This window comes from Oratosquilla oratoria, chromosome 19, assembly GCF_046742065.1.
Source record: "Oratosquilla oratoria isolate Oo_2021 chromosome 19, ASM4674206v1, whole genome shotgun sequence".
NCBI lineage: Eukaryota > Metazoa > Arthropoda > Malacostraca > Stomatopoda > Squillidae > Oratosquilla > Oratosquilla oratoria.
Genome location: NC_134795.1, coordinates 64,397,162 through 64,413,464, shown reverse-complemented (window position 1 = coordinate 64,413,464; position 16,303 = coordinate 64,397,162). Strand labels below are relative to the sequence as shown.

The following is a 16,303-nucleotide window of genomic DNA, read 5'->3' as shown; positions in this document are numbered from 1 at the left end:
CCCTTCATCCATGAGTAGCTAAGATGAAAGGTGAAACAAACAGGTGTTGGGTAGTGGTGGGTTGGGTGAGAGTAGGTCAATGCTTAGGCTGGCTACCTCCCTTGTTAGAGGAAAGAAGCCTTTGGAATATAGAATATAGATCAATTCCTGGATCATCTTTGTTTTACTTCCACCACCCAATCTCTCATAGATAAATAGATAGATAGATGGAATGGTTGAGAAAGATGGGATATCATATTGGAAGGAGGTAATATGTAGGGTCCCACAAGGCTCATTAGTAGTACATGTTCAGTTCATCAGTATTATGTTCTTATGTTCTTATTAGGTGCTTTGTATCTTTTGTTTGGTGGTTGCATCTTCAGCAAATGGTGTCTGTTGCCAAGACAGATCTGTGTTGGAACTATTTTAATGCAGGATGATGACCTGATTGTAGATGTACCAGTGCATCTCTTTTGTGTATTTTAAGTGATTTCTTTATTTGGTTACTTTCTGAGGGAGTTTGGAGGAATATAGGGTTTGGTAGTCAATTATGGAGTTCTTGTTTTGCAATGTGTGTACCAGAGTTTGTATGGATGTATTGTGGGATGCAAGTGGTAGGTTATTGTAAGTGTTTGAGTAGAACACTGCTTGAGATTTTATTTTGCATATGATAGACTGTCTTTGCATGATGTGATGTGAGTGTGGGATGGTTCAAGGGCTTTTGTGTATAAGTACCTGCCAGTCATTCTCCTTTGGGGTTATATAGAGAAGGGTTTTGGTTTCTGAGTGTAGTGGTTGTGTTCATTCAGCCATTATATATATATATATATATATATATATATATATATATATATATATATGTATGTATATATATATATGTATATGTATGTATCTTTATTTTATTTATTTATTTATTTTTTTTTTTTTTTACAAATTTGCTCTGGCATTTTTTTTTTTTTTTTTTTTTTTTTTTGACAAATTTGCTCTGAAATACTTTCAACATACTATTCATTTGGTGAAAACCACAAAGTGCTGCAATTTCCACATTTATGTTTACATTCTCTTGACTTGTCAACATTTAACTCCACAGGTCAGTATTTCCGTGACTTTCTCCCATGGGACAAGCTGGTCCCCAGTGAAGTGGCAGGAGGAGCCACGGTCATTGCACTCCTGGTCTTCTTCTCCTACGCCATTGTTCTCAACACCGTCGTGCCTATCTCCCTCTATGTCAGGTAAGTGCCATATTGTAGTCACAACATCCACTGTAATGATGTAGCCTTGAGTCAAAAGTCATAGTTTCTTTAGCATTAAGTTCCTCATTGTGATAAATTTTTAGGCAGGTTATAGAAGTCTAGTATTGCCATTTAAGTAACAAAAGAATGTATCATTATTAATCGGTCAATCAATCTGTTTATCTCTTGAAGGAGACCCATGAGTCAAAAGTTGTAGTGTCTTTAGCATTAAGTTCCTCATTGTGATAAATTTTTAGGCAGGTTATAGAAGTCTAGTATTGCCATTTAAGTAACAAAAGAATGTATCATTATTAATCGGTCAATCAATCTGTTTATCTCTCTTGAAGTAGACCCATGGCTTCCAGTTAACTGGCTGTAGCCTCCAAATTGGCCCATAAGTTACTCAAGGAAGTAATTGTGTTGTTGTCTGGGTATGGGGCAGTTTAGGATAAGATATTCAGTGTCTTCTGTGTGAGGGTTACATTTTTTTGTCAGGCCTATTCTGTGTTGGTATTGTTCTAGTGCTGGATTGTAACTTGAATATAATCATGATAGTGTGGCACTTCTCTTGCGAGAGATTTTTCTGTTGTGCTACATGTATAGAGGGGTTTGATAGAGTCAAGAGCTCAGCATTTGGACTTGTTTTGTGATCAAGTCTGTGTGCATGCATATGCACGTGGGTATGCATGTGCTTGCATGCATATGTATATACATTTACCTTAACATTTTACCACCTGTTTGACATATTTTTTATATATGCATTTTTTTTTTTTCTCTTTTGATAGTGTTGAAGTTATCCGACTGTGCCAGAGTTTCCTGATCAACTGGGATGAATCCATGTACTATGCCAAGACTGACACTCATGCCAAAGCAAGAACAACAACTCTTAACGAAGAACTAGGTCAAATTGAGTATGTTTTCTCAGATAAAACAGGGACTTTAACTCAGGTAAATATAAAGAATTTTTCTTTATTGTGTATAACTTTCAAACAGTTGCTCAGTATTGGTGACAATATTTTACTCCATTTCTCACAGTAAAGTGTTCTTGCAAATATCTTGATTATTTGCTGAAGGTAAACAAAGGTAGATTTATAACATTTGCTAAATTGATTAAATGCTTTTATGAAAAGATTTCTCTGAATGTTTTACATATTTAATATGAAAGCTATTTTGGTGTTTTTTAGTATGGATATTTAGAGATTTATTTGCATGCTGAACTTGTGAACTTCTTTGTAGTCTATATGATTTTATATAAGCATATTACATGTAAAAAGAGGGGTATTGGAGGTTTAAGTAAATAGCAATGTTTAAATTTGTCTGGTTACAGAATATAATGGCCTTTAACAAATGCTCCATTGGAGGTCGTTGTTATGGTGATGTCTTAGATCCAAGAACAGGGGAGCCTATTGAGATCACAGAGGTAAGCAGTTGACATGCATAGAAAAATTAGTGCATACATACATACATACATACATACATACATATGTACATACATACATACATATACCAAGGGCTTTTTTCCCCCTTACAACAAAGATAGCCAAAGTCAAAGGCATAAATCCACTCCCACCCATTTCATCCTCACACACTCCACTCCCACTGACTATACCTCCCTTCCTCTTTTCTTGGCTCCTTCTGGATGACAGGTCATCTCTACCTCTTGCCCACTGCCCTGGGTCAGAAGCAATGCAGCAAGACAGAGTACATCCATAGCAAGGCTGCTTCATTTAATAGGTGACCTCATGCAGAAAAAGAGATGGGGAGAAATCCCTTCAGGCTGTATCAAAATATCATTCACACATACTACCTCACCCCTCACTCCCCAAGCCCCCACCCACTCCCTTTCATGTATCACAATATCATCCATACACAACCATTCTCCACTCACCCCATCTTGTCTTCTCCCTTCCTTAACAGACATTCCCCTCTTTCCCAATGCCCCTTTTACTCCATCCATCCATCTTGTCCTTTATTGCCCCCTCACATATACAGACACTCCTCCAGTCCTCTAGTACTTTACTTTCTTTCAGACAAACATTAAACAACCTCACCAGCCAGTCCACCATCACTGTACCTCACTTTTTTATACACTCCACATGACACTCATCTAACCCAGGTGCCTTACCTGCTCTCATTTTGATAACTGCTTTCACCTCATCTTCTCATATTTCTCCTCCATTTTCCTCATTCATCGCTGACATTTTCTTAGCACTTCCCAATAAGATCAAATTTATAAATATACGTACATGGTTACATACAAAACCACTCTGTCATCCCAGTTATGTTTTCTTAGGATCTTAACCATATACCAAAAACTTCATGCATATATCTTTTAAAATACTGGAGCTATGCACCGAGTTTACAGGTTTTTGCCCAAAGCTAAATAAAGTTGTGTGGCATAAGCCAAAACAAAAGTTGTAAAGAGGATCATTACAAGTAACGGGGTAAATAGTTTGTTCTTCAACTCAAGTATTAATATTAACTTTCTTATTTTCAGTACACAAAAAGTGTCGACTTATCAAAGAATCCTCACCATGAACCCAACTTCAAGTTTTATGATCCAAGTCTCCTCGAAGCACTAAATGGGGGGGACCCTGATTCAGAAAACTTCTTCCGACTTCTTGCATTATGTCACACTGTAATGCCAGAAGAAAAGAATGGTAGGTAGATAATGTCACATTTATCTTACCTTACTTATTTTCAGAGATCAGTAAAAGACATAAGAAAAGTGTGTGTTGCTTTATGTATACATAAAGGGGTTTGACAAAGTCAAGGTTCCTATATCCTACATGAAAGATTTCTAGAAAAGGTAAGTTAGATATGTTTCACAGGCTCAAACAAAGCCCGTGGGAGTGATACTTCGCTCCCCCCCCCCCCCCCCAAAAAAAAAATATATATATATATATATATATATATATATATATATATATATGTATATGATATATATATATATATATATATATATATATATATATATGTTTGTGGTTGCATAATTTTTTTTGTAAAGAATGATAAAGTAGTGTCATCTTTTTTTGTCTTACAGGCAAGTTGGAGTACCAAGCACAGTCCCCAGATGAAGGAGCACTAGTCTCAGCAGCTAGGAATTTTGGGTTTGTCTTCAAAGAACGAACACCAAATACCATCACCATCTTTGTAAGCCAGTGTTTTTATAGTCATAATTTAATTGTATTTGTATTCTATAAACTCTTAACATAAACATAAATCATGCTGTTGTGATTTAAACTGTATTTAAAGCATAGGGTAATATATATACCAAAAGGGTTTTCCCACTGTATAAGTTCAAATCCTGCCACTGGCAAAGTTGAACCAAGGGCATGGCTCATTAAATTCCACGCTACAAAGTCCTCTGTAAGAGGTACCGTCCTAGCCTTCCGATGGAAGGAGTTTGTGACGTTAAACCATATCATCATTATCATAAGGGGAAGAGCAGAATCAAAGCATACACCCACCCTATGCTCTCATCCCACAGCCATCCAAAAACCCATTTCTTGACGAGTTAACCACCATGTGAGGATGGAGCCTTTATTTGTATGATGTTTCACTTATTACAACTTTTTCAAGTACATAGTTGTGATACACATGCTTGGGATTAAGTAAGAGGAATGAGGGGGATGGGGAAAGAAAGAAGTAGGGGGAGGGGAATGAAGAGGAGGAGAAGGGGGATTGAATACTGGGAAAGGTTGAGAAGGCTGGCCCAAACGTCCGCAGGCAAATTGCTCACAATTTCTCGCTTCTTCCATCTGAGGATCTTGTGTATGAAGGGTCATCTGTATCTCTTGCTACTCTGCTCAGGTCAGAGGCAGTGCAGTAAGACATATATGGTAATGATTTACTAAAATTATAAAGTCAGTTAGGAATGCAAAAATTCTGGAAAAATTGCTGCTGTAATTTGTCGTTCAGAATCATTGGGGTATGACAGGAACTGTAATTACTGTGCTGCCACTGCTGGAATGCAGCGCCTGTCATTCACACTGAATCTCCTCCGTGGTATCTAAATAGCCCTCCCTCAGGTGCAGTTTCGTCTTTAGGAAGAGTGCTGGATGGCCTACCAGCTCCGGCACTTGGCCTTCAAGCCAAAAATTTCATAAATCAATCAATCAATCATCTTTAGTGAAAGGAAAAAAATCACATGAGGCCAGTAGGGTGGGTGTGGAAGGGTGATCATGCTGTCACAGCCAAGACACTTTCATGTCCCAGGAGCTCTATGAGAGGGTACATTGTTGTCATGGAGCATCCAAATGCCTTTGTACCACATTTCAAGCCATCTCTACCAAATATTCTCTCTCAAATACCTCAAAACATTGTACTAGAACTGGCTGTGGACAGTCTGGCCATGAGGGATGAATTCACACCTTGCAGATGTCAAAGAGAATTATGAGCATGCTCTTGGTTGCTCTGCAGACCTGAATCTTCTTCAGTTGTGGAGCTACTGGAATCTTCCACTGTGAAGATTTTTTGTTTTGTTTCTGGGTCATACATACAGGGTGTGGTATGAATGGAAAGTGGGTACAAGCCTTGGCTGGCTGCCTCCTTTATAAAGAAGAAGAAGCCTTTAGGTATATAGATAGATAGTTACAGTAAACCCTCAATATAACAGATAATATGGGGTTGGTTATGTTGTTATATCTAAAGATCCGTTATATCCAATGGAAATACCGGACAGATCCGCTATATCCCGAAAGTTTGTTCAGTATTAGAAATTAGTAGGATTAGAAATTACACTAAACCCTCAATATAACAGACAAAATAGGACAGGGGTCTGTTGTTATATCTGAAGATCTGATGTAACCGAGGCTCCCTCACTACAGTGGATGAAAATCTGGTATAGTAAGGGTTTGTCTGGTCAGATTTTTTGTCTGTTATATCCGATATATCAAGATCTGTTATATCGTGGGTTTACTGTACAGCCATGCATGTCCATATAATTTTGCTTGATCTCTTACAGGCTAAAGGTGTGCAAGAGCAGTATGAGCTGCTTTGTATTCTAGACTTCAATAATGTCAGAAAAAGGATGTCAGTCATTCTGAAACGGGATGGTCGAATACGCCTCTACTGTAAAGGGGCAGACTCGATCATATACGAGCGTCTAAAAACTGGACAAGAAGCCTTGAAACACCACTGTCAAGAACACCTCAATGTAAGGCCCTGTGAATATGACATTAATAATAATAGTTGTTAACTCTGGTTTTACAAATTGGAAACTTGCAGCCCCATGGTAGCCGTTTAACAGGAGAAGGTGTGTATTCAACTATCTATGCTAATTAGGGGCCAAAGACAGGAGGTACATGGAAATGGTGGTCTTGCAAGATGGACATCATTGAGAATTGTTTCCCTTCTTTGTCTTCAAAACTTGTCAGAGGGAAGGGCCAGGGGTCAGGAGGCAGGGGGTGGGTGGGGGTCACCCTCTGACCCCGTCCTTCGTCTATCAACCTTTCCCCTCTCCCCTCTTCCCTTTCCCCTCTTCCCTTTTCCCTTTCCTCTATCCCTTCCCTTCTCCCCCTTCCCCTTTCCTCTTTCCTTTCCCCTCTCCCCTTCCACCTTTCCTCTATCCCTTCCCTTCTCCCCCTTTCCCTCTGCTTCTCTCCCTTCCTCCTCCCATCCCCTCCCGTCGTATTTCCCCTCCCTTCCTCCCTTTCCCATCATCATTGCCCTCCCCTTCCTTTTCTTTCCCATTCTATCCCCTGCCCTCATCTTTCCCTACCCTCCCCACCTTCCCATCATCACTGCCTCATCTACAGATGGAGTTCCAAAAACCTGACACTCAGTCTATGGACCTGACCCAAGATCTCTGTCCATCAGCTTTGACTGTATTTCCTCTACCCTTCTGTGATAACAATAAGAGACTTGGCTCCTACTCCCAAGTTTTAATCAACTGGAACACCAGTAGACCTGAAAATATGTTACATAATGTAACTTACATAATATACATGAAGTCAGAACATATAGACCTCATCATATGAGTAGACACAATATAATATATAAGACATAGTATATGATGTCCACATAATGATTGAATAAGTAAGGGAAAGGAATTAACTTACATAGAGAGTCATGACTGTTACTCCGACCGGTCCCAAACAGACTGTGATGATGTAGCCAGACAGCTTCATCTACAGTTGACAGAGTATGACGCGGAACCAAACAAACGATTCAAAGTATGAAAAAGTTCATTGACAAAATATGACACCTTCCACATAAGGACACCTGACAACCTGATACTGTTTGCCTTCTCTTACTACAAGCTCAGACAGCAGTTTAATGTTTCTTTCGTGAGGGAATTATGGGAGAGCCTGAGGACCATTGTTGGCTTCTGTGGGGCTCTCAGGGGCCACTGTTTTCCAGTCATTGAAATGCAAGGGAATAGTTACAATTAGTATATTACTAACCTATTTGTGATCAACTGAATTGAGATTAAAACTCATAATGCCCAGAATTGGAATAGAATAAATACATCCCAACTGTGATGTAAAAAATAAATAGCAAGAGCACATAAGCTTAATCTTAAAGGTACAAATTAGCAAGTATGTCAGTGATATGTATGGATTAAGTGATCACACTAACATGAAGGAAATGTGATAACCTTTTATTCATTTGTGATAGTGTAAGGAGGAAATAAATCTTGATCATTGTAATGTTAGCCAGGTTTTAATTTTTGTGGAAATGAATTTCAGAAATTTGCCAGTGATGGCTTACGAACCTTGTGCCTTGCCGTCAAAGACTTAGAAGAGTCATATTTCCAGGTGAGTAAAATGGGACGTTCAAAGTTATGCAATATGTAAAACATAACTGCTCATTTCAGTTAGACATTTTTGACTGGAACTCGCCCCTTCCAGCTTATAAAGTATCTGTCTTAGAAATCTTAGGAACTTTAAACTTTAAAGTAAGCCAAAAAATGAATTGAAGTTGACTTATTGCTTCTAGTCTGGAATATCTAGCTATATCTAAATATATATATATATATATATATATATTCTCTCTCTCTCTCTCTCTCTCTCTCTCTCTCTCTCTCTCTCTCTCTCTCTCTCTCTCTCTCTCTCTCTCTCTCTCTCTCTCTCTCTCTCTCTCTCTCTCTCTCTCTCTCTCTCTCTCTCTCTCATAATGACTGTTAGTTGAAGGTGATTAAACATTTATGTCTTGCCAGGATTGGAAAGCTCGACATCATGAAGCAGCAACTTCGCTAGATAACAGGGAAGAAAAGCTGGATGCCATATATGAGGAAATTGAAAAAGATCTTACTCTTCTTGGTAAGAATATTTTTATCTTCTTTAGTTTTTACTTTTGGCATGACTACTTGTATACATTTTTAATATATATCATTTCTTTATACATTTTTAATATATATAATTTCTTCTTTTACCTCATATTGGAATATTCGGATCACATAAAGAATTGTCACCCCAGTCTATGACAGGGCGACAATTCTTCATGTGGGCTATCCTAGGGTGACAGTTCTTCATGTGGGCCATCCTAGGTTTACAATTCTTCAGTTGTATAAGTTGATAACAATAAGCATAACCCTCATTCAACCTAAACTAACCAACCTAACCTAACCTAACCTTAACCTAACATAATTTTTATTCCAGTGTTGATATTCGGTGCACTGGGGTGACAAATCTTTAGGTGGGATATCATGGGGTGACGATTCTTCATGTGGGCGTTCTGGGGTGACAATTCTTCATGTGACCTGAATAATCTCAGCAGTTATATTGAGTCAGTACTTTGGGGACTTTTGGGGTGCCCATATGAACTAGAACTGTCTGGTATTCATCTATGTCGTGGAACAATCTCTACTCATAGATAAATCTTGATTTGCAGTTTTACTTTTGTTGTCCTTCTTTTCTGTTGCCTCCTTGAATCTGTATGTACCACTCTTAAGTCTCCATCCCTTCTTTGTGGTGGTAAGGGAAGAAGATAAGAATACCACTACTGTATTTCATGCACATTGTAGAAGGCAACTAGGTAGGACAGATTGATGGGATCTAGGAATCTCCCTCTCTGTTAGATTTTCCTCCAGAGCCAAGATCAAAGAAGATCCTGTGTGGGAGTTTACTGATGACGTCTTTGAATGTGTGTTCATCTGGAACAAGTGCGAGCAAAAAGGGGATTGGTGGTATGCATGTGAAAAAAAAGATGGATGCGTTAGGTAGTGAAGCTAAACTGCAAGGGAAAGATGAGTTTGAATTTGGGAATGTGGTAGATAGGGTGTCAGTAGTGGAGAGAGAGGTCAAGGGAGAGAAGGAATGGTTATGTTAGTAAGTGATGAGATGTGTAAGTGTGTGGTTGAATGGAGGGAAGTATCATCAGGGTTAATGTGGGTATAAATAAGAAATGGGTGAAAAGTGTGAGTATTATGAAAGCCAGAAGAGGAAAGGGTGGTGGATGGGAGTGGAATGGGTAGGAATGAGGACATGCCTTCTGACTTGGCTGCCTCCATTATAATAGATAGATAGTATATAGATAGATAGGAAGAATAAAATTGCAGAGAAAAAATTGGTGTTCATTAAAAGAAAAGTTGTAATTGTAAACTGTTTTTAAAAGGAAGAAATAAATATAAGGACAGAGTGGTTGATGGGAGAGTAGTTGAGAGAGCATTAATCAGTTATATACTGGTGTCTAAAAGAATGATCAGAAGAGTTCTGAATAAAGATATATAAATGTAAAATAAAGGGATGACCCATCATCCAGGAGGTGCCAAGGTAAGAGGGAGGGAAAAGGGTAGAGGGGAGTGGAGTATGTAGGGGATGGAATGGGTGGGAGTAGTTCCTATGCCTTTTTCTTTTGACTACCTCCTGTGTAAGGGGGAAAAAGCCTTTAGTATATGTATGTATGTATGTATTCAGGGATGGAATGGGTGGAAATGATTTTATGCCTTCCCCTTTTTGGCTACCTCCCTTGTAAGGGGGAAAAAGCCTTGGTATATGTATGTATGTATATATGTACAAATATGTCAAACATTCTAACAAAAGATACTTTTCTTTGGAATACAGGAGCAACTGCTATTGAAGATAAACTACAGGATGGAGTTCCGCAGACCATTGCCAATCTAAACATGGCGGGTGTCAAGATCTGGGTCCTAACTGGAGATAAACAGGAGACTGCTATCAACATTGGATATTCCTGTCAGGTTAGTTCTTTTCATGTAAATAACAAATGGGTAAATACATCCAGCAAACCTATTCCAACATGATGATGTACACCAGTCAGCCATTTTGCCAGGGATGTTGTTAATTGCAGTTCAGTTCTTACTTTTCCTCTTTATCTCTATAAATCTCTGACTAATTCTGTTTTATAATTTCACTTTATTAACAATTGCCAGCACTTATAGCTGGTTTAGCACTTGATTGGTAATATGACATGTGGGAAGTGTGTGTTTATTTTTACAGTGACCACGGTATGTATTGGCTATTACTACTCTATTAACGTTCATTTTTCCCAGCTTGTTCAATGTAGCATGATAGTATTTTCACCATGTAAACAAACACTTGGATTCAATATTTAGCATAGCAGTTTAATCCCAGTTTCAGATCCAAGTACAAAAACCTGCACATTATATCACCCTACATTCAAATGTGGACTATGTAGGGATTACTGTTAAGGATTCTGTATAAATTGTGTTAAAAAATCTCGGCTACTCAGTTCTTAATAATTTCCTTGAGCTTTGCTGACTGGAAATCAGCAACCCCGCATTAGCTGGCAATGGTTCTCCCATAATTTTCTTTAGGAAGAAACTTGGGACTGCTGTCTTATATAATTGTGGGACAGTTTCTGTTACCAGCTTACTGTAGTAGGAAGAATGTAACAATCACAGTTGTCAGCTCTACCTGTGAAAAGGTGGAAGAATTGCAGTTTAAGTTGATAGAGAGAGATCTTGTGCCTAATTTAGAGATTGAGTGTCAGCTCCTTGGGGCTACACCTCCAGATGGAGTCAGGGTAGTAAGGTTTTTAAGATGGCCAGCTAGGAGACGATGATGATGATGATGTGATGATGAAAAATAATAAATGATAAAAAAAGTTGATTTGGCATTGAATCAATATACATGAAGTGCAGATAATGAAAAGAACACATAGTTCGAAATAACAATTTCAGTTGCCAAGGATAACACAAAAAAGCATGTAAGCTTATTTCCATTGTGGTCTGACATCTACCTTGCAGGACTTCCACTTGCAGTTACCAATTGTTGGTCCCTGCAGTTTTTGTTTTACTCATATATTCTGGTCTGTTTCATATTTGGTGGCATTATGTAATATTTCTTGTTAGTTTTGCCACTTGTTGCGTGTAATTACGAATTGTAACTCATTTTATTTTCACTATGTGAAATGTTAATCAGAGACCAAAAAATAACCTGCAAGTGTTCCTATAATGTAGACATCAGAGGGAGTCCTCTCTCAGGTGCCCATTTTTCAAAACATTTCAGTACCCATCCATCTGGAGGTACAGCCTTACATGACTGAATTTCATTCTCCAGACTAGGCCCAATATTTTTCTCAGTCAATTTTATTTCATCCATCTTAGCGACTGATACCCTCCTACTAATACTCAAAGTTGGTAACATGGTAACATAGAAACATCATTGAAGAAGATGAAAGCTTATAAAGCACACAAGGTAAAGGAAGCATTGAGTGCTAAAACTATACATGACTTTAAGAAAAAACTGGTTGCATAAAGATACAATAGCGGTCACTACGAGCATAGCTCTCTTCCTGCAAAATACAACTAGGTAATAAATACATCAATGTAATGCAGACAGCAGCACAATGTTTCTTTCCTGAGATTAATAAGAGGGTCCAAGAATCATATCCAGTTTCCCATCAGTGAAAGTCAGTGCAATATTCATTATGTAAATCAAGTTTGTAGTACTAACTGTTCAATATCATTCTTTAAAACTGTTGGAATGTGAAGTTGTCCTGCCATCAGTGTGAATTTGCAAAATAAAGTAAAAAGCTGTCAGAAACTGTCTTAAGACATGTCTATATTTACAGGCATTTGCTAACAGATACTGTATAGGTATTTTTATCTTAAAGTAAGTATATTTTGCATTCTTCCCATATAAACTCTCAAAGTTTTTACTAGTGGAATTTGTATCATCCATCAGTGCCATTAATTTTCTGATGATCAAGATTGCTTCATCAGTAACAATAGTGAAAATATTACATTGGATGTAGGTAAATTATTAGAGCATGCACTAAACCAGGTGTCATTCCAAAATTTCTTCCAATTCCTGTCTCTTTGCTGAGTGACGTATGGTCATAGATGATTGGGGCAGTAGATTGACTATCTTACCTCCCTCTCTTTCTTTGTACAAACACACACCATTTGCCACTTATAATAATGTATAACATATTCTCACATTGGTACTTTATGATTATTTTATGTGATGTACTAGATTAAATGAAACTGACTTTTGAGGATTTTGTCAATAAGACAGTTTACATAGATATTTTGATTTATTATTATTTTTTTAAGTTACAAAAGCTAAAAGTTTATCAAGATTTAACCTCACATGAATGCCACTTCTAACATTTGTACATGGTTGTCTTAGTATGGGAGTTCTCAATGGGTAATAGCATTGAAGTACAAAAAGTTAATGTTATCTCATTTTTATTCCCGTGCAGTTAATGAGATTTGATTTACACTAAAGAGATTAATGTTCTTGTGTCTGCAGCTCCTGACGGATGAAATGGTGGATGTGTTCATTGTGGATGCACACACAGGACCAGATGTGGAGGCACAGCTCCAGAAGTTTCGTGAAGAAATTAGAAATATAAATGCCACATCTGCTACACATCCCAACACCAACGTTTCCGTTGTCACTTTTAGGTATTCTGCCAAACTGTACGTGTCATTGGGAAGTGTAGTGTTTGGCTCACTAGTGTGTTGCAGTATGCTATGTGTGTGCGCTGTGTTGAATTGTGGATAAATCACTACCATCTCCCCCTCCCCCCCTCTCTATCTTTCCATCTCTCTCCCTCTATATCTCTCTCATTTGTTTTTCCTCTTTTCATCTCTTTTCTTTCTTTTCTCTCTGTCTCTTCCTCTTTTCCTCTCTCTCTTATATATATATATGTATATATATATATATATATATATATATATATATATATATATATATATATATATGTGTGTGTGTGTGTCTATATATATATATATATATATATATATATATATATATATATATATATATATATATATATATATATATACACACACACACATACATACATACACATATACCAAGGGCTCTTTCCATACATTACTCATCCCAAGGAGGGGGAGAAGATTCTTCCTGGCTTGAATAAATTTTCCGCTACACTTACGTGATGCATATAGAACCAAGGAGCTTAATTCTTATTCTATCTCTGCCCCTACTCCTGCTACTCTGCTTATTTTGTTTTGTTTTTTATTTCCATTGCCATTTCCCTCTTGTGGTGTACTAGAAGCTTTATTGCCCTTTCCTATTCTTTCACTGTTTATTTTCATTCTTGTGGGACTCATAACAGGTGGTGGTTCTACAAAATGGATATCGGAGAAAAACACCTCTGCTGTCTGTTTTCAAAAACTGTCAACAACCTAGATGGAGGTGCAGCCTCAAGTGGTTGACACTTAATCTCTGGATGAAGTCCGAGATCTCTCCCAGTGAACTTAACACCTTCTGTCACCCTTTCACATAAGTAGAGCTGATATGTAGCAACTGTTCCTCTCTTCTTGCTGTTATGTCATTAACATACAAGTAGAAACAGACCCATGTAAACACAACATAGACAACATTTTTTCCCAGATAGATCTATGGTAGAATTTGATGACCATTGCCATACACTGTGGGACTGTGGGTTTTCAGTCATTGAAGACAAGCAGCACTTATTATTATTATTGATTTTTTATCTGTATCCCATTAAGTTGGTGACCCTTCCCTTTCCATCCCCTCGTGCAGAAATGGAGAAGACAGGGAGAAATACCTTCGGGCTGCGTCAATTTATTTTTCACACATACTCCCACAATCCCCCCCTCCCCCCATCCCCCACCCACTCCCCCTCATGTATCACAGTAAAACCCATTTATTGCCCCTGCCATCTCCTCATTTAGTGGATCAAGGGTCATCCCTTGCCCCCATGAAATTGCTGAGACCACAACCAGTGCTATGTGGTACAACACTTCTCCAGTGATACATTATCTACACAAATTTGAATAGTATCATTACTGAAGCTTGTAATACTTCACATATCATGTCACACTAAATTTTGTCCTCTTTTCTATGACTCTCATGTAGGACATTTGTAACCCTGCCATAGAAACTTGGAGGCTTTAGCATGCATGATCTTTCCAAACAAAAACCAGAGTATATGTTGGGCTTGTTGCTGTGTGTGTGGAGATATTGTTAATTTGTTTACAACAACAGATTTGTTTTGTCTTTTATTTGAAGAATTATAATTTGCTTTTTGTGCACTATATGTATATATAAGATCTTAAATTCTCAAACAAATGAGAGAATGATTTATAGCTTATGTTTTTTTTTTCTTCTTCTTCTTCTATATACCAAGAGTCTTTTTCCCCGTATTAGGAGGTTAGCCAGTCAAGGCATGCACTCACCTTGAACCCTTTCCACTCCCATCCACCACCCATTTGTTTCCCTCTCGTCTTAGCTCTACACTGCTCAGGTCAGAAGCAATGCAGCAAGACACAGCACATCCTGAGAAGGGCCAAACACTTCATTTACACAGGGACCTTCCCTTCTCATCCCCTCACGTGAAAAATAGAAAAAACAAAGAGAAATCTCTTTGGGGTGCATCAAATTATCATCCATACACAACCATTCCGCACTTACACCTATCCCCTACCTTCTCCATCCCTGCTCAATAGCCATTCCCCACTTTCTCAAGAGTATTTTGTCTTGTACACACATATACCAAGGGCTTTTTCCCCCTTACAAGGGAGGTAGCCAAAGTCAAAGGCATAAATCCACTCCGACCCATTTCATCCCCACATACTCCACTCCCATTCTCCTCCCCTGTAATAATAAGGGTAGTGGCCTGGAATTCCACTTACTGGAAACCCATAGACCCCCTGTAATCCACGCTGACTGGCAACAGCCATTGGGACTCTCTGGGGAAAATCAGTGTTGTTTTAGTGTGGGGCATTTCTATGTCACTGTCCTACAGTAGTAGGAAGAAGGAAGTAGTTGCTAGTTGACATTTCTCCTCATGTGAAAAGTTGGAGAAAACAAAGTCAAAGTAGATCTTGGGCCTTATCCAGAAACCAAATTTTAGTCCCTTGGGACAGTACCTTCAGATGAAGGTGAGGATGTTGTTGGGTCTTGAAGCCCAGTAGAGAGATCATTCTCTCTGATGTCCATTGCCACCGACAGGTGCCTGTTATTTGTCTCTACTTGTACTGTAACTGGACAGCGTTGAGTTTATATTCTTGTAGTGCCCTTTGAAATGTCACCATAAATTATTGCTGGGTCATTACAATCATTATGAATACAATCATTATTTTTTCCCCCCATTTTAGGATCACGTAATGATTTGCTTTCTTTTTCTTTTTCCTCTCTTTGGTTATATTTGTTTCTCTTCTACCTTTGGTCAGTTACGTGCATCAAATAAATTCATGTTTTTATCATTAACATTCCATTTGATACTTAATTCATTTCTACAGTGATGAGGGGCTTGGCCAGGATACGCTAAGTGAAGATGGCGATGACGCAAATGGTGGATTTGCACTTGTCATCAATGGACATTCCCTTGCCTGGGCCCTCAATGCCAAGTTTGAAAAGCTCTTCCTTGATGTTGCTAGCCAGTGTAAGGAAATATTTGCTTTGATGTTTGTTATGTAACTAATGGGAAATCTACATAGCTAGCTGTAAATGTTGGACTTTATCAGAAAATTGCCAAGTAGTAGTTAAGAATGTATTTAATAGATAATTTAGCCACTGAAAAAGTTATCTATGCTTTTTTATGAGTTCCTGAGAAACAAGAAGTAAAAAAATATATGAAACCTTTGAGCATAGAATTAAAGTAAATACAGATTTAACAAAGCATATATTTACCAGTAACTTATGGCGCATACAAATTATGCA

General features: G+C 38.1%; 1 protein-coding gene across 8 annotated transcripts in view; it reads left to right on the top strand.

The window, feature by feature from the left end:
- ATP8B (ATPase phospholipid transporting 8B) overlaps positions 1–16,303 on the top strand; it is a 209,078-nt gene that overhangs the window by 178,310 nt on the left and 14,465 nt on the right. For 7 of the 8 annotated variants that reach the window (XM_076203224.1, XM_076203217.1, XM_076203219.1 and 4 more), the window contains 11 exons: positions 1,070–1,211; positions 1,997–2,159; positions 2,539–2,631; positions 3,709–3,871; positions 4,255–4,364; positions 6,178–6,369; positions 7,904–7,972; positions 8,374–8,476; positions 10,220–10,356; positions 12,896–13,065; positions 15,883–16,025. In XM_076203224.1, coding sequence (XP_076059339.1) covers positions 1,070–1,211; positions 1,997–2,159; positions 2,539–2,631; positions 3,709–3,871; positions 4,255–4,364; positions 6,178–6,369; positions 7,904–7,972; positions 8,374–8,476; positions 10,220–10,356; positions 12,896–13,065; positions 15,883–16,025 — 1,485 coding nt within the window. The remainder of the gene's footprint in view (positions 1–1,069; positions 1,212–1,996; positions 2,160–2,538; positions 2,632–3,708; positions 3,872–4,254; positions 4,365–6,177; positions 6,370–7,903; positions 7,973–8,373; positions 8,477–10,219; positions 10,357–12,895; positions 13,066–15,882; positions 16,026–16,303) is intronic. The other variant, XM_076203218.1, reaches the window with a different exon arrangement.